Raw genomic sequence first — 24,211 nt, 5'->3', positions numbered from 1 at the left:
AACACGTTTCTCCTTCTCCTCACTGTGGGTTTTTTGGGTGTGTTTCCATGGTAGCTCCACGATGCAATACGTGATTCTTACCTACATGAAGCACCTGGGAGTCAAAGTGAAGGAGCCTCGGAACCTGGAGCAGAAACGTGGCCGGATCGGTTTCCTGCCCAAGATCAAGGTAGTGTTTCATATCATCACAGAATCTGCCTGGTTGGAAGGGACCCACGAGGATCATGGTATCCCATGATGGTCTCATTAATGGTTAATCAGCTGTTGGCCTGTATATTTTAGTTCTCTTCTTGACAAACTTGCCCAAAAAAACTCGTACTTGATGATGGCAGGAGAGCTATTCTTCCTGCCACCCCCACTTTTCAAGTTACATAATGAATATTTCCACCAGAACTCCCATCTCTGGGGGTGTGATTGCTCGTCCCCCACAGCATGGGGGTGTATCTGGTCACAGTAGCTGCTTATTTCCATCAGCATTCCAGCCTCCTTGGAAATGTTAGGACTGTTAGGAGCTCTTCTGCACTGACAGTGTGAAAAGGTTACATCAGGCATTCACAGCCCTTTTCAAAGGGCAAGATAAGTTGTGTTTCTCTCCCTCCTCAGTGGAAATCTCAGTAAATAACTGAATTTCGAGCGCTGAGTGATCTGTTTGCTTTCCTTTAACTGCAGCAAAGTATCAAGAAAGAGAAAGAAGGAGAGGAAAAAGGGAAGAGAAGAGGCTTTCCCAATATTCTGGGCCCACCGAGGAGACCGAGTCGACACGACAGCAGTGCAAGTATGTCAGGCAGGGAAATGTATGTTCCCTTTTGGTCTGAAAGCCACACAAAGTCTCTGCTGTCTTTAAAAATTCATGTTAAGAAGAGTCAGTAAACTTCCTGGGTTTAAAATACATTTTTTAAAGACACGCAAACCCGTTTTTGTCCCGAAATGCTTCCTCTCCTTATCCCTGGAAACAGGCACAGGCTCTTTGAGCAGAGTAACTGCTGTGTGTTTGTTCAGTTGGCAGAGCCATGGAGATGCAGAAGCCCAGGCACCCAAAGCACTTACCCACGGCCTCTTCTGTGAGCCCAGAGCCCCCAGATTCCAGCAAGATCCGCCAGAGTGGCTCCTCCAGTGACGGCACGGATGCTCCATACCCACCTGCCAACCCCATGTCCCCCTTGGCAATGGGGCCCTTTTCCTCCCCAGAGGGAAGCAAGGACAGTGAGACAGGTAGGATGGAGTGAATGCAGAGGAAGGATGGAATGTGTTGTGAGTGGGGTATGCCCAGCACATTTCTGATGCAACAAGCTCGACAAATTAGGAAATCTTTCCATATCATTAGGTATGATCTTCCTGTCCTTAGTCACCTTTTGTGAATTGGGAAGTCTTACCACGACCAGAAATTGTTGTTAGTGGGTTCTGTCACTGTGGCATTGGATCATCCAGCAGGAAGAACCCAGTCTCAGGTGCCTGCTGTTGTCAGCAGCAGCCTGTGTCACCTGGGACTTGCCACTGAGATTTTTCTTACCAGGAATTCAGTTCCTCCAGCTCTGAGCTGGAATCAAGAGGCTGGGAAGTTCCCTGATGTCCTCTAAATTTGGCTCTTGACATTTCCCTCTTACCCTCTGCCTAGGTTTGAAGCAGCCTGGAGAAGCTCCACCTGCCAGTGACTCCATGGATGGCACACCCCGCACACCCAACACCACCTTTGAATTTCCATCTCCTTTGGAAAACCTGCAGGAGGAGGAGGGAGAATCAGAGAGGTAACTGTGGCTGCTTGAGTGAGGCTTGAGAGAGTGCTAGAATCAGAGTACCCTTGAGTTGGAAGGGACCCATGGGGACCATTGCAGTCCCAACTCCTGTGCCAGTGTGACGATGGCTGCTTGAAACAGTCCATGAAAATATTAGTGACATCATTTTTATTGGTACAGTCAGAACCACTGGTCTGTGTCTGCTACTGGGGTAATACTAAAAAGCTCTCTGTCAGGAGGGTGAGTCTGACAGGGGACAAAATGTTCTAGTGAGGAGCTTAGAGCTGTACTCTGAAGTTGTGCTGAGTGTCTGAGCAGGGGGAATTCAGGCATAAGCTTCCCTAATAATTTCTTTTCTTCCTTGCAGAATGGTTGACATGGGAACACCAAAACCTTTTCGCAAGTGAGTGTGCTTAGAAATGTTTGAACTGCACCGAGTTGTTCAGGGCCTGAGAGGTTATGAAGCAGAGAATGCAGCAGTGCTCCTTGTTCTGAGCCAGCACAGTTGTCTGCGTGATCTCTCCTTTAATAACACCTATATGGAATCAGACACTGGCAGCCATGTATATAGGACAGGTGGAGTGAATCATATGCAAATAAACCCTTTGATCTGTGGGTGAAGTGGAGTGATTGCTGTATCTCCTGATTTGAATGGATGTTAGGTTAGGGAGTAGGCATTTCCATATTTTCTCTTTAAACCCGTGTGTTGCTGTTGGCTCTGGATCCGCAGATAGACAGAGGAAAGAAATTGTAACGTGCCCTTTCACTGGCTTGATATTTGACTTCAAGCAAATTATTTGATCTGTGTCATTAAAAGGAGGGTTGTGGGAATATTGGAAGAACAGATAGTCACTCTTAGTTGTAAAGGGCAAATTTAGAGACTGTGCCTATAGGTTCAGACATCAAACAGCCTCCAGCTGGCAGAGAGAGCGTGTTCATAATCCTCTACAACTGACACATACACTTAGCATTTCTCCCTTCCTTACATCCATGCCTGAAGTGGGAAGTGTCTGACACCTTTTTCTCCCACTAGGATGGACAGTGTTGGCTTTGCAGATGTGCAGAGCGAAGATGAGCTCTATGATTTCGACATGGACATGGACCCTCCCAACTGGCAGCAGCTCGTGAGCAGAGAGGTGCTGATGGGGCTCAAACCCTACGAAATCAAGCGCCAAGAAGTGATTAATGGTGAGATGGATGTTCTTTCCTAGCTCACCAAACACACAAAAAAAAGTTGAAACCTGTCCTCTGTTCTCTAAATTTAAAACTACGTCTGTTTTCACTGATCTGCTCAAAGTAGTGGCTCTTAACTTGTGGCTTGCAGAGTTCTTGTGGATGAAAATTGGACTTGTTGCTGAAAAGTGTCCTGAGATGAGACTGATCCAGTCCTTAGAGAAGAAATAAACAATATTAAGTGGTTATTAAACAATGTTAAGTGGTTATTAAACAATATTAAGGTACTGAAAGGCCAGTTTGCAGTATATTCTATGCAAGAAAGCAAGAGAAGCTTGCTTTTCTGGAAAACACGTGGTGCAAACGCTGCTCCCAAACTTCACCTGCAAAGCTTCATCTCACTTCCAGGTCTTGCAGTCCTGCAGGACTCTCTGTGTGGCTTTATGAGCTGCTTAGAGCTCAGTGTTGGTTTGGGGTTATGAGCCATGAATCAATTGGCTTCTCTTCTTTCAAACATGGAATTACATCAGAGCGTGGCTCCTTGCTGGAACATGGGCCAGCAAGGGAAGCCCTGCTGAGGGAGCCTGTTCTAACTGAACCCTCTGACTTTAGTTTGCTTCATGTTTGGCTCCAGGTGCCCCACACAGAGTCACAGCCCCTGTTTCCTTTCTCTCCTCAGAGCTGTTTTACACGGAGAGAGCCCACGTCCGCACGCTGAAGGTCCTGCACAACGTCTTCTACCAGCGCGTGACCAGGGAAGGGATCCTCAGCTCCAGTGACAAACGCAAAATCTTCTCCAACCTGGAGGATATCCTTGGCCTTCATGGTAGGAGCGGCTGAGGTGGCTTTTCAGCTGGAATTCTGGGTGCCAGTAGCTGAGAAATTGGAGCAAAGTGACCCTGAAACAAGAGGCGGCTTCGTGCAGCGCTTGAGATAAAACAGAGCGTTACATCTGGGCTTCCTCTGGCACACAGTTGTTATATTTCTGATTTACAGAGATATTTTGATCAGGGAAGCATCTGCCCAGTGCTCCAGTCCTTGCTTTCTCTCTTATCTGTGTGCACAGCCTGCCTTGTGCCAATTCCTGCTGGATAAAAGGAGCAGTGCTTTGATGAATGGGCTTTGTGGGTCAACATCAAGATGTTACAACTGTTTCTGAAGAGAATATGAAAACAGAGCTGAAAAGATTGATGTCTTGCAGGTGGTTTTGAAGGGTGGCCCCTCCTGATTGTTTAGGGAGAGAACTGCTCACAAGGGGAATTGCAGCTCTGCCACTGAATAATCACTTGTATGATTTTATGCAGGTGGCTCGAGTTGTGTTCTACATATTGCTCTTTTTGAATAAGTGGTACTGAGCCTCAGAAAATATAAGACTGGAATGGTTTCTAGGGGTCATTTGAAGATAGGTGAGACAGAAGTTCAAAGGAGTTACATAGCATTTTCATAGATATTCTGCTAAATTTATCGTGTTGCAGGATAATGTTTTTATTTAATTGAAATCACTGCAAATCTACTCTTCCCCTGGAATAGCTTTTAATTTAAAATAAATGCTGAAAATAAAGCAATTTGACCACTATTAATAAAATTTTACTTTTTTATTATTACTTTTAAGTTGCACTGAACGATCAGATGAAAACTGTCCGAAAAGGAACGAGACTTCTGTCATTGGCCAGATTGGGGAAGACTTGCTTTCCTGGGTAAAATTCTTTTATGCTTCCTTGCATTTGAAAATAATGTTTCACAGAATGACAGACAGAGGCAGAGGTTGGTGAAGGCAATTTCCAGCTAATGGGAGCTGAAGGTCTGGGAGTTGTCATTTCTGTGGAGCTGGAGAATGAGGGTGGAAGGAAAGCAGGAAGAAGTTCTTTGGGTTTTCATTTGGTTAGAGATAAGAGTAATTTAAGGAACAGAAATAATTTCCTTAAGATGTGTGGGTAGAGTAGAAAGGTAGTTTTGGAGACATAAAGGTGAGAGTAGGATCTTGAAAAATGTAATTGCACCATTTATTTCAGTAACACTGAAATTCTCTTGTGTTGCCTGCGGTGCAGTTAGAAGTTAAAAATACTTATTTCTAATCTTAGAATTTACATAGCTGAACCTTTTCAAGTTGTGTAGCACTGTTGAAGGCTTCATTTCTGAGATCCTTACGGAAAGGTTTGGCTGCCCCATCCCTGGAAGTGTCCAAGGCCAGGTTGGATGGGGTTTGGGGCAACCTGGGATAGTGGGAGTGTCAGCAGGGGGCTGGAACTGGATGGGTTTTAAAGGTCCCTTCCCACCCAAACCATTCTGTGATGTGATTGGGCTGGAAACAGGAGAACTGTAGAGTTTGGGATGTTCCTCAGGAAAATGGGAAGACAAAGCCTTAAACCAGGGCAGAAATTTAACTCCTCACCTCTTGCCACCAGTTCGTTCCTTCCCTGGCGACCCCAGTGGCTCTGTGTCTGTTGAGGGTGGCACATGCTGAGCTTGAGTCTATCTAAACTTGGCTTCCTTGGCTTTCTGGCACAGTTTAGTGGAGCAGCAGAGGAGAAGCTGAAGCATGCCACTGCCACGTTCTGCAGCAACCAGCCCTTTGCCCTCGAGGTCATCAAGTCCCGCCAGAAGAAGGACTCGCGCTTCCAGACCTTCGTGCAGGTGAGTTTTACACCGGGGTTTGAGCTGCCCCGAGGATGTGGCTGGGGGCCAGCACAGCCTAATGAATGCTTGTAGATAAAGTTCTAGTAATTAATGACATCATGTCTAACATTGTCTTCGGATTGGGATCGTTTCCAGCGCCGTATTTATCTCTGCTAATCGCTCCGGGAGGGGAGGAGCCTTTAATTGTGGGGAACACAGAATGTCCTGGTGGAGTGCAGGGAGGCACACGGTGTCCCAGGGAGGAGATGGCATCTCACTTGGGGTGGCTGATTCCCAAGGATGAGGAGTTCTCTGGGGAAAAGTGCTTAGGGCAGTGCCATTGCGATGCTTGCCACGGGCAGAAGACAGATGATGTGCACCTGCTCTGCCTGCCAGGAAAGGGGCTTGGATACCTGTGGCATTTGCAGGAGAGAACATTATCTCCATTACCACGGGCTGGGGAGGACTTGGGTAACACAAGGGAAGATTATATTGAAAAATGTACTGTATTTTGCTCCGGTGTGAAAGCCTAAACTGATGTGTTCCCTGTGTGGTGCTGACTGAGATTGATTGGGGATGGTCCCAGGCCTCTGGGAAGTAATGAGGGAAGGAAGGCACTGCTTTGGTGATGAGCTTTTCCTCTGTGTAATTGCAGATGGAGAAGGGGCTGCCTTGTCTGGGTGATAGATCTTGGCACTTCTTGTCTTGTATTTAATTACTGGAAAGCGGAGTAATAGACATTTATGTGATGAATAGATGTTATGCATTCAGGTAATTATGGCCTTAATAAAAATGACAAATGCAGATACTGTGCTGTTCAAATTTAGGATGCTGAGAGCAATCCCCTGTGCCGCCGGCTGCAGCTGAAGGATATCATTCCCACAGAGATGCAGAGGTTGACAAAGTACCCCCTTCTGCTGGATAACATTGCTAAGTACACAGGTAAAGCTTTTCCACGGGGGTTTATGATCCACCTCAGCAGGTTTTCCAAGGTAAAAACGATTTCAAAGCATGTGTTGAAGAACTGTCCAATTTTTCAGCTGCTGTGACCTCCTGCACAGGAGGGCAGGCTAAAAACATAACCAAAAGGAAAATCCTTTGTATGCCAAAATACAAAGTATTTGTTCCTTCTTAGGGGAAATTCACTGTGAAATAAGTGAATCTGTTGAATCTCTAAAGTATCACAAGGTTCTCGTGTTCTTGCAGAGGGTGGGATTTAGTTAGAATGTGTTACACTGAAAGATTCCAGCACTACAGCGTGATTAATAATATCACAAAAAGCCTTTCCAGGTTTACTGTCTGATACCTTCTGCAGTGTAATTTCATTACTCATAAAAAATAGGCTGCATTTACAAGTTCACCCTAATCATAATTAGGAAAGCATGTGACACTCCATTATCTTTGATGAACTGGTTTATGTGCCTGTTAACTAAATTCTCAGTGTGGCTCGTGGTGGTGAGAATTGATGGCTTCACCTGTGTCTATTCCCTTTGCACCACAGTGGAGCGTTGGTGAAGATTTTGGGTTTCTCAGAGTCCTGCTCAGGTTATTGTGCAGTGAATAGTTGTCACAAAGCCCCTCAGAAAAGGGAGAGCGACAACCACTGTGCTGGGTGTGAAGATCTGCAGCTTAGAATGAATTATCTCCTGCCACAGATCTTGTTTTTATCACTTCATCTCTGCGCTGCACCTTCTGTTGATAAGACTCGTCTGCGAGTTTAACTTCCCTTTCTCAAATCTGAGGTCAGCAAGCTGCACCAGGCTGCTGATTTCTCAAACCTCTTTTGGGAAGTGTTGTTAACATTCCCTTCTTCTCTCGCAGAACTGCCTGAAGAGAAGGAGAAAGTCAAGAAGGCAGCAGATCACTGTCGTCAGATCCTCAACCACGTGAACCAGGCTGTCAAGGAGTCAGAGAACAAGCAGGTAGGAGGTGACAGAGTGAGCGCTGAGGGTGGGGGAGAACAATATAAGCCATTTAAGGCACCTGGAGTCACTCTACTTGTGACTTTATGTTGCGCTTAAAGATGTTTTGTGGCACCTGGGAGAGGAGGATCCCAGAGTTCGGGAGCGTGTGGAGATACCCATGGGTGTATTCATGGAAAGGCCTGCTGTGACACCAGGGACACTGTGACACCAGGGAGTTTTGCTGCTCAAAGTGACCATTTTGGGTGTGTTTTCTGCAGCATTTGGAAGATTACCAGCGTCGGCTCGACCTGTCCTACCTGAAGCAGTCCGAGGATCCCATGATGGATGAGTTCAGGGTGAGTTGAAAACACGAAACCCCTCTCTTTGTAAATTGTGTTTGCAACCCTGCCATTCAGTTTGTGCTTATTTCCACCACAGCCTTCTGATGTGCAGTCAAGTGGTCTTCAGAGGTAAATAATTCTGTACAAAAATGAAAACAATGAGTCTCAAAAATGTGAGTTTTGCCACCTTCCTCAAGATCTCTGTGGATATAACAACCCAGTTCTGCACATAATGGTGTTAGGGGAGCTTGTCAGCTCTGGGAAACAAATCTTGGTGGTCAAAGCTCAAGCAGTGTATCCCATAAGAGATACCTGATGGGTGATGAGTTGTATTGGGGATTATATCTCATGTGATGGCACATCTAAGAATGCTGTTGGAAGTGGGGAGGCCTCAGAGAGCCATGAGCTGTAGCAGTGCAGTTGGCTTTAAGAGAAGAGCTTGTGCACAGGCTCATCTGTGTAAGAGATCCACAGGTAGAGCCAAATAAAGTCTAAAGTCCAGTGTTACAGATGTTCTGCTTCATGGCCCTTGTAAAGCCTTGCAGTTATGTTGGTGAAGCTGGTTCCTTGCTGGTTGCTCCCCCAAAGCCAGTGTGTAGCCAAAATAATTTTTATCTGAAGACTTTTCTGTAAAACCGTGCCATGTATCCTTCCCACAAATAAAAAACTTGCAGGCATTCAGAGAGGAAGTGAACAACTCACTGGCAGTTATGAAATCTTGCTGTCATTGATTGTAGACTCTGAGACTTGGAAGGGATGAATTGTGAAAATTGTCACTTCTGCCTGCAGATCTAAATGTCACAAGCACTGAAATGCCTGAAGAATCCATTGACATTATAAATTCCGTCAGATCATTGGGATGATTTGTATATCATTTGTAGGCACACTTGACTTGCAAATCAAGTGCTGAAGCATTAACCAGTTGTAATGCTGGAACTGCAGACTTGATGCAGGATAGTGGGAAAGCTCCTCCTAGGAAAAGGGTGGCATCCTAATGCCTTAGGAGCTTGGCTTGGTGGGAAAATCCTCCACCCCTGTGACACTCAGCATCTGCAAAAGAGCAGTGAAAGAGGAAGAGTGATAGCAAACATCTCTCACAACATTTTGGGTTACACTCACAACCTGCTTGCTTTTCCCAGACTGGGTTTAGCTGCTTCTCTCCTAAGTGGAGTCCCTCTGACAGCCCAGTGTTTTATCATGACTTGCTTCCATGGAAATTTCATAGTGCTCCTTTTTTTTTTTTAATTTTTGTCTTTCCCCCTGGTGACAGAACTTGGACCTAACAAAGAGAAAAATGCTCCATGAAGGGCCTCTGACTTGGAAGGTGAATCGTGACAAAACCATTGGTGAGTCTGTGCCATCCCCTGGCCTCCCCTGGGTCTGTGTGTGCTTGCTGGGAAGGAGAAAGCATTGCTCAGCTCCCAATTATTCTTCTTCCTGCCACATGTAATAATGCCCGTGTGCTCCTCAGAGCTGATTAAATTATTCTTGTCAATTCTGAAATGTGCTGGAGCATCATTAGGGCCATGCAGGGACACAGCAGTCAGTCTTGAGATGATCCAATTCCATCTGTAGCTTTCTGCTGTAGTTTTCACGAGGAAGATTTGCAAGCTTTGCCTGGAATGGCACAGCACTGATTGCTGCCTCTGCATGAGTAATCAAAAATGCTGCTTTTTGCCTTCTGCAGGGGTGTGATAGGAAACTCTGAGTCTTTAACTCATTCTGGGTTCTTTTTGCACTCGGGGCAGATCTCTACACTCTGCTGCTGGAGGACATCCTGGTGCTGCTGCAGAAACAAGATGATAAACTGGTGCTGAAGTGCCACAGTAAGATCTTGGCCTCCACGGCCGACAGCAAACACACCTTCAGCCCCATCATCAAACTCAACACCGTTCTGGTTCGTCAGGTGGCAACAGGTCAGTGTGCCCCACTGAGGAGGCAAAAGGAGAAGCCAAAAATAAAGCTTAGCTCAGCTGAGGATAGAAGTTTCTGTGTAGAGATCCAGAGTAGAACACGGGGAAACTGCGTGGGCTTAATTCTTGGTTGTCCAACATCGTGCTTAGTATGTATGAGCTGTTTAACTCCTCTGCATTGGTAATAGGCATTGCTGGGGTTTTAAATAGGCTTCTAAATTAAAGTACTCTGATTGTGTTAGATGAAAGGTACTCTGGAAATTATTAGGAGGGAACAGAGGAGAAATAAAGCTTTTTCTAAATGGCTTTTTTTTTTAATTTTTTTTTTTTTGAGGACAAATTTCCTGGATAGGGCAAGGTCGATGTGTCCATAATTATAATGCTGGAGGGTTATCTCATGAAGTGTTCTGTCCTTGCTTTGGGCCGGGGTTATGGCTTGTTTTAGGACTTTTCAGAAAGCTGTGTGGCACGAGGCACCTCATTAAACCCTTCCTTCCCTGTGCTGGTGCAGATAACAAAGCTTTCTTCGTCATCTCCATGTCGGAGAACGGCGCTCACATTTACGAGCTGGTAGCACAGACTGTCTCCGAGAAGAACGTGTAAGTAACTGCTTCAGCTCCAGCTGCTGCTTGGTTTGGTGTCCTCCAGGGGTCTTTTAGTACCTGTGCAGGTGTCCCTGAGTTCCTCCTCTAAGCAAAAAACACAGCTATCTGTCTAAGTCTCTCCTAAGTTGGAGAAAGCAGGAGAGGGTGAACACACAAATATTAGTGAGCATGGGTATTATACATATTAAAAGCCCCAAATCCATACCCCATAACATAGCCCATTACATACCCCAAAACCATACAGTGTTTCTGTTGTTGTGTTTGCTCCCTGACTCGCTCCAGACCTGTTCTGACCTTAAAAATGCCTTTTTTTTACCCTTGAAGTTCTGGTTTTATGTGACTGACTGCCAGATAAGATGAAATAATCCTGCATCTTCATGCAGAACCAGGTATCTCTGCAGACTTGGATGCTGGCATCATAAGCAACCCCAGGGCAGGAATTAGATTCCCTGGCTAAAAGATTTTATTTCATTTTTGGTAGAAATGCTTTTCTTCTGAAGTGTAAGACTTACTCATGGGATACATACATAATATGTGAAATAATGCTTTTGTATATATTTATATATAAAATAACTGGTTTATCTGACAACTGCTAAGGTCCTGTCTGTCATTTCCTTCTGCTGAAAAGTATCCTGGTGAGGTGAGTGATTGCAGAGTGTTACTGGGGAATTGAATGTAACAGAACTTTAACAAAAAGCTGTTTCTGTTGATCAGAAAAGCAGTAATAAAGTATATATATAAAAAATGTATTAGCTGGATTGAAGAGGTGTTAAACAGAAAAGAATTCATTATGCTTAACTTGTTGCATGTCTTTATTTGATGTTTCTGCTGCAGGTGGCAGGACCTTATAGCCCAGATGGCAGGGACTGTGAAAATGGGGAGTGCCAGGAGAGTGATTCCATTACCACAGTCAGGCCCTGGAGAGTAAGTAAAAGCTGGAGGAGGAAGGGCTGGTTTTCCTTTTTCCAGCACCCCCTCCTGCTCAGAGATTGCCAGCCAGAGCAGGGATTCTCCTGCAGAGGCTCAGATCAATGTGACTAAAGGAACGTGCTGGTTCTTCCCCCCCTGCAGGGAGGAGCGTGAGGAAGAGGAGCAGCAGAAGCTCAAAGAGCAGCACGACATTCCTGCCAGCAGCCTCCAAAGCCCAGGTAAAAAACAGGGATTCGGGTAAATGGGCTCAGTGGATGTGCTGCATGGAGTGCAGATGTGCCAAGCCATATTCCTGCTGGCTTGGGGATCTTGGGTGTTTTTCTGGGAAGGAACGATGCTGAACCTCTTGGAAATGCACCTCTGACCGTTCCCATCTGTTTCATATTTGACATGGCTGTTTAACCTGAACGTCTCTTTGTCTGTTCACCAGATAAAGATTTGGGACTGGAATCTCCCTTAATACTGAACGCTCAGTCCTCCTCCCCCATCATGTCTGAGAAGGCCAAGGTGGAAAGTCTGCTGGTGTCTGAAGGGCAGTTTGAGAAGGTGCAGCAGGCAGAGCTGACACTCAAAGGCTCCTCTGCAGGTTATGAACACACAGCCACCGGCTCCCCCTCACTGTCAGAGGGGCAGTGGGCACGGGATGCACTGAGGAACTGTGAGTATCCATGGGCAGCATCCACTGGGATGTGATTTTAGAGGTGGAAATCGTTAGGTCAACCATCAGTGGTCGAAATTAAAATCATAAGCCCGTTCCTATTAATTATCAGTGCTCCCTGTGCTGTATTTCACAGCAAAAATGGATCTGACAGCCAGGAATTTGAAGTTCTGGATTCATACTTTGACCCTTCCTTTGGCTTCAAGGTGTCTCATTGTTTTCCTGTGGTTTTCCCACGTATAAAATGATGGTGTTAATGAGTTGTTACTGTCCTTGGAGTGCTTTGAGGACAAAATTATATTGCAGATCTTAGTGCAGTGCTGGACAGTACCATTACTAGTCAGCAGTGAATTTTTAAGACAAGGCATTCAGCCTGTGGACTTCTGTCCTGCTCCACTGCTATGGAAATGAGAGGTTTCATGATTTTTGACTTTTTTTTGGTAAAATCCTGCAAATTGGATGTATGTGAACTTGACAAAGTCCAAGTTCTGATTTCCTGAGGACTTGGAGGTGGTTGGGTATAATTAGATCAACACTTGTGCATGTTAAAAAGTTTTTCTGATGGACAGATGATGATTCTTTCAAATAGTTTATAGAAGATTTTTAATCACTTCCTCTGTTCTCCAGTCTATCTCCTTTCAGAGGAATAATGCAGGGCTCTGCAACCGACTCCATCAGCTCTAGCAGTGCAATTCCTAAATAGAACTTCCTAAAATTTGAATGAATTCATTAATCCATAGATCTCTTCTTGGCAACTCCAAAAGGGACACGCAGTCCCTCCACTGTACTTGGAGGGAAGAGTCTCTCTTGCTGCTCTGTGGGCTCTTTGCTTCTCCCAAAATGCAGAGCACTCTTATCCTTGGCCCCAATTCCTTCTCTCTGTGCAAGTAATGACAGTTCTCTGCAATCTCTGAGTTATCTTGGATCTCTTAATCCATTTCTTCTTCTTCTTACAGGATTCAAAGTCCCTTTCTGATTGTGAATGTTACAGAAATTTTCTTGGTATTCGTTTTCAGAGGCCAGTGCTAAAATAATCTTAGTCTGGGGGTGTGCAAGGACAGTGTTAGTGACCTTACACCATCTCCTGACTGCTCAGAGTTAAAGCTGCAGCTCTCCAACAGCACCAGAGGGTCACTCAAGTTTTGAGATGAGTGACTTTTCCTTTGCATGACATCATAGCTTTTTTTTTTTGGGTGTGACAAGAGCTCTCTCTGTGGAGAGGATGAACAGTTATACTCTTGACAGCATCCCAGCTTTGTTTTGAACAATATGCCCATATTTTGAAGTGTTTGGTTGGGATAATTTGAGAACTAAAGGAATGTGGGTTGAAGTTCAAACAGGCATAAATTTGCATAAAATTTTAGGGAAAACATTTCTTCAGGTTATTTTTTTCTGATCTGATATTTCAAAATCGAGTGGAATAGTCACAAGATGCTCCTTCCTCAGGTGGGAATCCCCTGTCACAGCCACAGCTGTTTTGCAGGGCAAAACCCAGGCACTCCATCTAATTCCAGCAGACAATTCCTTTGTTTTTCCTCTAAGAAGATGGAACTGGCACTGATTTGTTTGCTCTCACTTATAAGGCGAAATGTGAAGCAAGACCTGAGCCCTTCATGCATTTTATTTTTATCCCTGTTTTTCCTACCAAGAGCAGTGAGAGGAGGCTGCACCTCGGTCGAAGGGGTGACCTTTATGTCTGGTGTAATCACTGTGAACGTTGCCTGTCCTTGCAGTGGGTTTGCTGAGGCAGCTGTTGGTGCAGCAGTTTGGCCTGGCTGAGAAGGGGACCCTGGAAGAGCGGCAGCGCTTCCCCAGGTTCAGGACTGTCTCCCAGGAGGCGCAGACGGAGAGCGGGAACGAGCTCCAGCACTCTGACAGCGACAAATTCCAGCCTGGATCAGGCAGAACTGAGGAGCCCACAGCTGGTTATGGCCTCCGGACTTCAGCTGAGTCTCCAGCCCCAGGGGATGCCATGCAGCTGGTGGGGAGAGACCCCAGGCCCAGTGGGAATTTGGGAACGGACCGCGGGAGCGTGACCCTGGAGGCGTCCACCCCGGAGCTGGAAGGGGTGGGGGCCGAGGAGAGCGGGGAGCACTTTTTTGATGCTCGGGAGGCTCACAGCGATGAAAACCCCTCTGAGAGCGAACTGATGGAGAGGAAGGAGGAAGAGGAGGTGCAAATACGGATCTCAGGTGAGGTTCAGGATTAGGGGCTCCTCCCTTGCTTACCTTAAAAGTCAACTCTCGACCTTGGCAAGGCATTTCAGCCCTGAAGAGGGCTGTGCAGACATGAACCTCATTAATTCTCTGGTTTGTGCAGTGCTGTGGGGTTTAACACACTGGGACACACCAAAATTGTACAATCCAAGCTCCTGACTGCACTTTCCCTGGACCATTTTTATCCCTCAGCTGGCTGTTGGGACGTTGTAGGGAAAAGGTTTTCCCTGAAGGCAAAGCCCTTTTTTAAGCCCCCATGACTCATGGTGCCATTTTGTGTTGGCTTCTCCTGATCCAGCTTCAGAAAAGAAAAGAATTCAGCTTTGCACTGTCACAGTCTCCTGTGACCTCACCCCAGTCTGAAGCTCTTAAAAGCTTATTATTTGTGTTATTTCTGTTATTATTGCTACATATGGCATATTTGGCAGGTTTCTGTCACTAAACTTACTGTAGAAGCTGAGGTTTCTCTCATGTGCATGCTGTATGGAAGTAGCTGCCATTAGGTAGATCCAAGACTAATAGTCATATAGAAACCTCTTACCCATAAATATGCTTTTATTTAAAAATTGGATTAAATCCATGTGAATAAGCCAATTTGTGACTGCCTGAGTGCTGCCTTCCAACTACATATTGCAAATAATTTTTCTTGCTGAGACACTTTAAATTATTAAAACTGAGCCAACAACTTGAAGCATCTAATTTATTTGTCACCTCTTACACTGTTTACTTTTTTAACTGTGCAGGGACATCAGAATTAGATTGATCTGTTTTTAGTCAGTTCTGACTCCACGTGCTGGTTTTGCTGGGGGGAAATTTTTTGATAGAATCCTGCCAGGTGCAGGTTGTGAAAGCACTTCTGTCTGTCATTGCTTTTATTTTTTAACATATCAGCAAGCTCAGTTTTAAAGGTAAAAGCATCCTCAGTGCCATAAAGTGGCAAGGGGAGGTTAGAAATCCAAAAGTTGGGTTTGTCAGGTACCATCAGTGTAAGTGCAGCTTTTTCAACTGTTATAACAGAGATTTTGGAAGAACAGGAGGGTGGGTGGTTTAGTTGATGGAATATCCTGAGTTGGGAAGGACCCACAAGGATCAGAGAGTCCCAACTCCTGTCCATCTAATCATGGAGATTTTAATCCACAGTTCAGAACCAAACTAGTCTGGTGTGATACAACCTGTGTAGCTTTCAGAAAAGCTTTTTCCCTCGGGCCATTTTAAAATGCCTCAGGAGCTGAGAGCCTTCCCCTCTCCGGCAGCGCCTCCAGCCCGTGAAGTGAAGAGCTGTCCTCTCTCTCTCTCTCTTCCCGCAGGAAATTATTTGATCCTCGATGGATTTGGAACGGTGCAGGAGAGCTCCACGGACGAGGAGGTGTCCTCCCTGGTCCTCCAGTGCACGGGGGGTGGCCGGGCCCCTTTGGACTCTGCCCGGCAGCACCCGCTGTCCCCCCGGGACGCGCAGTCGGAGGGAGGGGGCTCCCCGTTCCCCGAGGAGATGCTGGCCTCGCGCTGGGGGGGAGTGGAGGAGCCCTGCTCCTTCATGGCAAGCCCTCCCCTGCCCCTGGAGATCCGTGTGCAGCTCATGCAGTACATCCAGAACATTGAGGACGCCCTTGAAAAGCTAAAGGTGCGTGTCGTGGTTCCTGCGAAAGCACCTTCAGGGCTCTCGTACCCTTTAGGCTTTGGCTTAAAAAAAAAAGGAGCTTGAAAGTAGTTTTGGAGGGGGAATGGGGGGAGAGCTGCCATGCTGTTCCTTACCTCTGGCTCTTGTTTCTGAAAGCTTTTGAAGCAGGGGTTTGGTGCTGTTTTGCTTTGCATTTAAGTTGAGGATGACGGGAGGCAAATATTTCTGGGGGGCACATATTGATTTGAGAGGTTCCTGAGGGATGGGACAAGCCTGCAACACTGGAGGTTTGAAGGGGCCACTGACCTAGGGAATATGAATTCCTGGCATAAAAAAGGCTCATCAAATCTGTTGCATGCTGCTGCTGCTGCCAGTGTCAAATGAAGGTGCCGAGTTGCAGCAATCCAATAACAAGGTTTTCGGGCTAAATTATATTCAAACTTACTGCATTTTTTATGTGATGGGGATTCTCTAAGCAAAGTAGCCGTTGCTGCAGGAGGTTTGTGGCATTTTGATGTATGAAACATTCAGTAGCCAGCCTTCAATTTAACTGCAATCTGAAGGGAAAAAAATAAATAATAGAGTATTGCATGGAAATGGAAGGTCAGATAGAGATGCTGGTAAAGGAGTTGAGGTCCTCTGTGGGTCACTGCAACGTGGGTGATGGAAACTTCTCTTTTCCCATTTGAAGCCCCCTCTGTTTGCTCAGTAAACAGTGAGCCACTTGAGCTTTGGGGTTGTTTTGTTTTCCAGGAGGTGGAGGAGGACTACACCATTCTCCGACGCCAAGGGCTGGCTGGCTCAGCCTCCACAGGAGAGCACTCAGGTAGGAACCAGCCTGGCTGGAACTGGGAGCATGTTCCTCCTCGGCTTCAGGCATTAAACAGAGAACACAAAGTCAATTATTCATCTCTCTCAGCCTCACCAAAAAAAAAAAACCAAAGTGTTTCACCTCCTTGAGCGGCTCTCACAGAGCTGAGCCCCTGCTGCCTCCAGGAAAGGTCAGCTCAGTCCACTGGGGCTCAGCTGAGCAGAGGAGCTTGTTCCTCCCCTGGAAAGGTTGATTTTCAAGCTGTCTCACCCCACCTTCATCTCAGGATGTACAGCCTCTCTTTCGAGGAAGGCCAGGGGGATGTGGAGTCCCAGGGGGAGGTTTCTGAAGGAGTGCAGTGATCAGTCTGGCTCTTGCTCCTCCAGGAGGTCTCTGATGATGTGATGATGTTCCATGGGTCCCTTTGCACTGGCCCTGGGCATCCTGCACATGTAATTGCTGCAATTACTGACAAGGGTTTTAAGGTCAAATGGGGGTGATGTCTCTCGTGTCACAGAAGTGTCAGACATTTGTCTCTCACCACATTTCTTCCCTTTTTTTCCCCCCCGTCCTCTTTTTCCCTCCCTCAGACAAAAGCTAGTCGTGTTTTCAGGAGTGGCTGAAGATGGGATGAAGAGTATCAGGACACAGCACCCGCTGTCTTCCTTGTGGACTCTTGAGACAAGAGGGTTTGGACCATCCAAACACGAACCAGACTTTAGCAAAGTGGGCATGGGGTGCTTTTCCTGTGGGGCATCTGCACTATCTTGTCAGTGAGGGAGTCTATTCTATTCTGCTCCTCTCCTTGCTACCAGAAATTCATTTTTCAGAACAGAAAAAAAAAAAAAAAACAAAAACCAAACCAAATGTACAGAGCTTTGGGTGTAGGATATAAAAAAATGTATTTAGACATTTAAAAAGAAAAAAAAATCAATGTATTTATTTGACTTCATTCCGTGTATCAAAAGCACATTTTAATTTTTTAATCTGCCTTTTTTTTTTTTTTTTTTCCATTTTGTTTTGTTCTGTTTGAACTGGGTAGTGACAGTTCTAGCCCCCTGCATGTGGACCATCCTGGGTCAGGGGTGAGGGGCCAGGGTGTTACCTGTGTGCAGGTGTATCTTTACTTCACTGGACTGGACTCTGCACTCCCTGCTGGCAACTCGAAACTGCCATGCCAAGAGCTACTTATGAAGGTGTTAGGATGACTTGTGGCTGGAATTACCTGTATTTTCAACCAACTGCATGGGAATTGCTCCTGTCACCGCCTGTGTAACAAGAATTTTCCATGCACTAAAAAATCCAGGCACTTGAGATGGGCGAGTTTTCCTTTTCCCATTCCTTCGTTGACTTGCAAGATCAGGCTGGGAGAGGAGAAAGAGAGGTTTAATTTTTTATTTTTTATTTTTTTTTCTTGACTTTGTTGGCTTTGATCATTGTCTCCTTTGTAAAGTGATAAAAATACTTGGACCTGCAGCACTTTTGTAACTCTTCTCTGGATCAAAAAAAAAAAAAAGAAAAAAGAAAAAAAAAAATGCAAACCCAGAAGTGTTTCAAAGATGTGGGGCAGCTCTGCCCCTGATTCACTACTGAATGAAAAAGGGCTGCCATTGGAGTTAGCCACAGGTACTGCTGATTATAGGGCCAGTAAGTTTTAGTACCTGAAAGTATGTCTTGCTGAGGGCTTGGGGTGGGCTTTGGGGTTGGTTTTTTTTGGGGTGGAGTTGGGTTGTTCTATTTTTTTTTTTAAAACTAATTTGTGCCAACGTGTTCTCGCTGAAACAGAGATTTGCAAATCCAGGAAGGCTGAAACAGCTGTCTAGGACTTCCTTAGGCTTGTTGGAGTGGGCTTTGCTGTTGGAATGGGGTTTGCTGTTGGAATTCCTTCCAGTCTGGGAACAGGATGGCAAAAAGGTTATCACAGAGTTGTCACTGGACCAGCTGAGGTTGGTCCCAGGGCACAGCTCCTGCCTGGCACAGGGTGGTTCAAGCTGTCCCTGACACCACAGACACCCTCAGTAGGGCTGCTGGTGGAAGGGGTGTAAGGAAATCTCTGTTGCACCCTCTTTAAACTGTTTAAGGAACCCAAAGTGAGCAGCAAGCCAAGCCTGTGCATCCCCCTGACAGTCAGAGCATCAGGAGGTGCTGAGAATCTGCCTTTGGTCGCTGTCACTGTCAAGATCCCACTCCTGCTCCTCTAAGTGAAACGTTTGAGCTGCTGGCAAGAAAAATCTGTCCTTTGTCTGTAAGAAGAACATCAGATCTTATCCTCCCCATGGAACACGCAAGGGAAGAGTCCATGTGACGATGGGCAGAGGCAGCACAGCTGATTTTGGGCCTGAGGTGGGAGTTTAGAGAGTAGGGGGGAGTTCCTCTTGTCTGGAGAGCCAGTTGCACAAAGCACCATGACACTGCCAACACAAACCCAAGGGTTCTCTTCCAGGCTGGCAGGAGCTTCCTCCTCCTTGGGTGAGATTCACTGTCAGTATTACCCCAGCACTTCCCTCCTCACCTCAGCCACACGGTTCCTTTGGTCATAAACATCCAGATGTTCATGAGGATCCCCCAAACCAGGATGGATCCTGCCAGAAGGAGGGCTGGGATAGAGCCAGACTTGGTGTTTGAGACCCTTTCCCCCCCCTGATTCCCCTCCATCAGCTGCAACCCCACACTCCAGAACCAGGAGAAGTTTTCTGTGACCCTGGTGGTCTGAAAGCTTTCCAGAGGCTTCCACAGTTGATGGAAGGTTATCCCTGGGCTCTAGAACAGAGTGTGCTTAGTCTGGCTTTAAAAGAATATCCTGGAAGAGCAGCAAAGATGGGGCTTGTGAAGGTCTGGCTGCTTCGTACTCATTCCTTGTGACTGAAGACAAAATGCCTGGTGGTCTGGATTTCTCTGAGGTTCCTGGTAGCCCATGGTTCCACCACTGCTTTGTTTCATCCCTGACAGGTGCAGCAGCAGTGAAAAGAGCTGGGAACGCTTGGAGAAGCCTAAAATTGAACCCAGTTTTATGGGCGACGTAAAGGACGCTCCGAGCTCTGTCCTGGTTGGGTTTGGGTTCAGCTCCTCCCAAACAGGGCATCCCACGATGGTGGGGTCAGGAATCCCTTCTTTTGGAAGAGCCTGGAATGACAGGGAGTTCCTTTCTCCTGGCACATCTGCTGTCCCCCAGAGCTCAGGCAGTGGAAGGAGCTGCAGCCCCAGTGCACTGTTGAGGAATTCTCGTGGTTTTTTCCTCCTTGAAGCCATAAGATTCCCTTCTTTAAATTCCAGTTTGCAGCGTGAGGAAGCAGTTTGGTTTGCCCCTGGTTGTCGATGGATTGTACATTCCCATGTCCAAACTGGATAGTAGAGCAGGACACTGTTCTCTGGGATATTTTTTTCCCCTCCCAAATAGTTGAGGGTGGTTTTTTTCCTTCCCCAAACAGAAGAATAACAAGGGTTTCTTAATTTGTAGAACAAATTTGTAGGGTGGGAACCATCCTCTGAGAGGTCACTTCTCTTCTGCTGTTACGCAGTTCATGGGCAAGCAAAAGAAAAGGTCAAATGGATTCTTTGGAATGGGAATTTCCTTCTCCTGTGGAAAAACAAATGCTGGGCTGGTGTTGGAGCATTTTAGATCTCCTGAACATGCCCCTTGTGCAGGGAGGGGAGGTTCTTTTAGCATCCTGTGGGTGGGATCAGGATGAGGAAACCTCCAGAGTGGAGAAGTCTGGATGATCTGGGGCAGCTTTCAGGCAGCTCTCAGCCTGTTCCCAGTTTTATTTTCGTAAAACTCGGATATTCCGATTTACAGATACTGCCCCTGGTTTTGGAATAGGGGTCTGAATATCAGACCCACAATCTCCCGGTGTCTGGTGTTGATTTCTCCCCCAAAGAAATCCCTCAATTCCCTCCCCCTCCCCAGAGGTGCCAACTGACAAGCAGATGTACTGCAAAAGGGATACTGCAGCCAAAACACTGCTGTTTTATTTTGAATTAAGTCTTGTGGAGCTCTCTTCATACTAGAATATTTTTATTTTCTTTGTACAACATACAATCATGTACTCTTAACAGAGATTTACTTTAAAGAGAAGAAGAAAAAAATCTGGAAGTATTCTTTAAAAAAAAAAATACACAAAAATCTTTATTAATAATCCTGTATTTTTACTGATCATGTTTGAATGTCTAAAAAAGACTTTATTGTTCTAATTATCCAGATGTATGTTTGTAAAATAGCTCTTTTATGACTTAGCTGATCAGGTTGTATGTTTCTGGAATTAAATATTGGTCACTTAAAAAAAAAAAATCTGTTTTCAGGATCTGGGAAATAGAAAATTTAAGCGTTTCAAATATCATTAAATAAGCTTAAAGGAAATAACCTTTTGTCTGGTGGATTTTTGGGGGGAGGTTGGAATTGCCTGGAGTGTTTGGCAGGACTGAGTGGGGTGATGGCAAAAGGAGATTTTCCTTGGGGATTTTTGTAGAGGTTGAAGTGCCTTGACTGAATTTCTGCTGGTTAGTGGATTAGTTAATGAATTAATTTAGGCTCGTTCTGAAGTCAGATGTGCCTCCTGAAAGAAAGGAAGCTCCAGAGCAGTGAGTATTCCGTGGGTTTGTGCCCATCACGTGCTGGATTTGCACTTCTTTGCTCCTCTGGTTGGTGTTTCGTGAAGGCTGAAACCCCAGAGGTGTCTGAATTTGGTGAATAAATAACATCCTGCTAATCCAGGGCAAAAAAAAAGAGCTCAGGAAATGCAGTAAGAGGAGAGTGGGAGCTCCTTTGGAAGGTGTTTGGTTCTTGCCACGCATGAAAACGTCCAGCAGGAAAGTCCCTGTGCCATCCCTTGGGTGATGAACTGGCACAAAACACCAACTGCAGGAGAACAAACCCACTTCCCACTCGATCCAAACCACCAACTTGCAGGAAGAAGCACCCAGTGTCCCACTTGCTGCAGGCTCAGAGTGACCCTTCAGGACCCCCCTCGTGGTAAGTGTTGCCCTGGGGTGTGTCCTGCACCCCCCGGTGCTGCAGTCGCTGAGTGCCACTTGGAAATTAAATTTTGCCCTTTCTGCTTGGGGTGCAGCGTGGTTTTTGTTGCCTGATGTCTCACTCCTCGGTCCCTGACAGCAATTTAATGAGCACTTTCAACAGCCCAGCGAAGCTGTCACTTGTGAGGCTTCGGCTCATCTGATGCTCTTGGACGGTTCAATCTGAGCTGTGAGTTCTGCTTTCAATTCCAAGGCACTTTTGTGTTCTTTCCCTGCTCTGGGGGGGTTGCTTTCGAGTTTCCAGCGTTGCCATTTGAAAGGAAACCAGAAGCATTATTGATTTTTTTATTCGTTTATGAGCTGATTGTTGTTTGTAAAACGGGAATTTGGGTGGTTGGGAACTGTTGGTGTAGGAACATGATATTACCTTATTATGACATTACCTTAATTCAGCATGATACTACACCTCGGGATCTCGCAAATATTTATCATTTCAGCCTTGTTGGACTCATTTTTCCCCTGAAATGAGCAATTCCCTGCAAGTGTTTGCTGCCCAACTAGAGGCTGCAGCTTCGTATCAAACGTTAACCAGAGTCTGTTGGGCTTAAATCAGTTTGCTTGTGATTTTTTTAAGCGATTAATCTTCCTTAGATATGTTTAGATTGCTCTGCTTTCCCCAGTTAGGAGTTTTTAGGTGGTGAAACTGCAGCCTGGTGCCTGCTTTTGGGACAGTGGGGACAGTGACCCTCAGGAATTTTGTGACACCACTTTGCCTGTCACTGGGGGCTTTTTATTTCCTTTTTTGCTGGATATCTCTCCCCCTCCACTGGGATCAAATAAAAAGTTACAAGAGAAGTGAAAGTAAAACTTGCTGCTGAGGGAACTTGCAAATTTTTTTAATAGGGAACATCTGTGCTGAGAGTTTTGTGCCAAGGCCTGGGTTTTGCTGAATTCTCTGCAGAGGATGCTTTACCTGTATCCTTGTCATGAGTGACATTCCTATTTTAGCTTCTGACTTCCCTGGGAAGTGGTGCAGTCACACTTTTGATAGACAAGCTGACAAAAACAAATTAAGAACAACACCAAAATAGAGAACAAACAAAATCAAGTATATTTCTGAAAATTTAGAGGTTTTTTCCTTTTTTTTTTTTCCCCTTCCCCTTCTGCAGTTTGTACATGAAGCTCCTTGAGAGATTACTTTATTACTTTATTATAATTGGTAATCTGAGCTCTATTACGCTTTCCTAATGATGCTCTTCGTGTTTTGCCTATTTAAATGTTATTTTATATGTTCCCTTTACTGTGTTGCTGTAAATAAATGATGCAAAATGAACAGCTCAGAAAAATCCGAGCTTTGTGTCTTCTGCCCTCAAATCCCAGCTGGGGGTGGGAGGGAAAGGAGCTGCATCTTTTAGGGCTGTTTTCACATCCACCATCATGGAATTAATCTCTCCTTGCTGCCTGCCACAGATAGGGGAGAAGGCACAAGAGGATTGGAGGAATCTCATTGCAGATGGGTTCGTGTCGTTTTTGGGTTATGGTATTTGAAGTATTATGGACATGCTTTTTGTTCCAGAAAACATCTTTTCAGCAAGGATAGCCTTGGGGTTTTTTGGTTTGTTTGTTTGTTGGTTTTTTTTTGCTGAAAAATATCTAGAATTTCCCTTTTTATCAATTAGCCAGTGGATTTTAGATTGATGCTGTTCTTCTTTCAAAAATAATTGATGAAATGGAAATTGTCCAGTCCCTGGCACGTGTTCTTTGCCAGTTGGTCTGATGGTTTTGTGTGTGTGGGTGGGGGACTAAAATTTTATCACCAGAGAGATGGACCCAGGCAGGGCACAACAGCACCCACAAACTGCAAACTTGGATGTGTTTCCTCCGAGTGTGATCCAAAATTCAGCTCAGGCAAAGAGATGAGCACGGGAATGATGCAGAGCATATGTCTGTTGGCTTAACAAATCTTCCAAACTTCTTTAGACACCTGTTGTTTAAGGGGGAGGCTCAGGCAGCCAAAAGCTTTGGTGGCACTTACAAACTCTGCCCTTGGGAAGGTTGGGGGCAGGAGGAAAGTGCCAACCAAGGGGGGGAAAAAAAGGCTGCACTAGGAGAGGGATTTTGGAGCTGAGAGTGCTGCAGGTTGGTTGGTTCCCAGCCCCATTAACTCACCTGGCTACTTCTTGGAAAACAGTCCTGGGGGAAGGAAGATGGGAAACGGCCTGAAGTTGTGCAGTGGGAGGTGGAGTTTGGGTTTTAAGGAAAATTCCTCCACAGAGGGGTTGTCAAGCGTTGGAACCCCTTCCCAAGGCAGTGGTGGAGTCCCCGTCCCTGGAAATGCCAAAAAAACTCTGGATGTGGCACTTGAGGACAAGGTTTAGTGGTGAACTTGGTGATGATGCTTTTAAAGGACTTTTCCACCCTTAACAATCTGATTCCAAGTGTGTTCCTTGCAGATCCCCCCTGTATTTCTCCACACCCCAAACTACAAACCAAGCAGGGTTTCTTTCCGTCCAGAAGCTGAATTTTTTTTTCCCCCCCTTCTTCCTCACCAGATGGGAGTTTACAGCTGCAAATCATCAGTTGGGCTTTTGGCAGAATAAAAGGCCCAAAATATCTCTGCCACTTTTCTTGCAGCAGTTTGTTTGATTCCAGATGTCTGAGGCTCGTTCAGCGTGAAGTATTTTCCCTGATCAATATTTTAACCTTCTTGTTGATATTTACT

The 24,211-nt window shown here is 45.7% G+C and overlaps 1 protein-coding gene across 1 annotated transcript in view; it reads left to right on the top strand.

Annotated features, from left to right (window-relative positions):
- Window positions 1–17,994, top strand: part of ARHGEF12 (Rho guanine nucleotide exchange factor 12) — a 69,078-nt gene extending 51,084 nt beyond the window's left edge. Inside the window, 23 exon segments of the mRNA XM_050323229.1 lie at window positions 55–169; window positions 670–775; window positions 1,000–1,212; window positions 1,616–1,745; window positions 2,101–2,136; window positions 2,767–2,921; window positions 3,586–3,732; window positions 4,519–4,545; window positions 4,548–4,603; window positions 5,415–5,540; window positions 6,350–6,464; window positions 7,344–7,444; window positions 7,705–7,782; window positions 9,038–9,113; window positions 9,516–9,683; window positions 10,192–10,279; window positions 11,120–11,209; window positions 11,357–11,433; window positions 11,646–11,873; window positions 13,607–14,065; window positions 15,397–15,710; window positions 16,461–16,533; window positions 17,109–17,994. Of these exon segments, the coding sequence (XP_050179186.1) occupies window positions 55–169; window positions 670–775; window positions 1,000–1,212; window positions 1,616–1,745; window positions 2,101–2,136; window positions 2,767–2,921; window positions 3,586–3,732; window positions 4,519–4,545; window positions 4,548–4,603; window positions 5,415–5,540; window positions 6,350–6,464; window positions 7,344–7,444; window positions 7,705–7,782; window positions 9,038–9,113; window positions 9,516–9,683; window positions 10,192–10,279; window positions 11,120–11,209; window positions 11,357–11,433; window positions 11,646–11,873; window positions 13,607–14,065; window positions 15,397–15,710; window positions 16,461–16,533; window positions 17,109–17,119 (2,989 nt within the window). The 3' untranslated portion in view covers window positions 17,120–17,994.
- Window positions 17,995–24,211: the final 6,217 nt, after the last annotated feature.

The sequence above is a fragment of the Myiozetetes cayanensis genome, unplaced genomic scaffold (assembly GCF_022539395.1).
Source record: "Myiozetetes cayanensis isolate MyiCay16 unplaced genomic scaffold, myiCay2020 scf29, whole genome shotgun sequence".
In the NCBI taxonomy this organism is placed as follows: Eukaryota; Metazoa; Chordata; class Aves; order Passeriformes; family Tyrannidae; genus Myiozetetes; species Myiozetetes cayanensis.
This window is presented reverse-complemented; position numbering and strand designations above follow the sequence as displayed.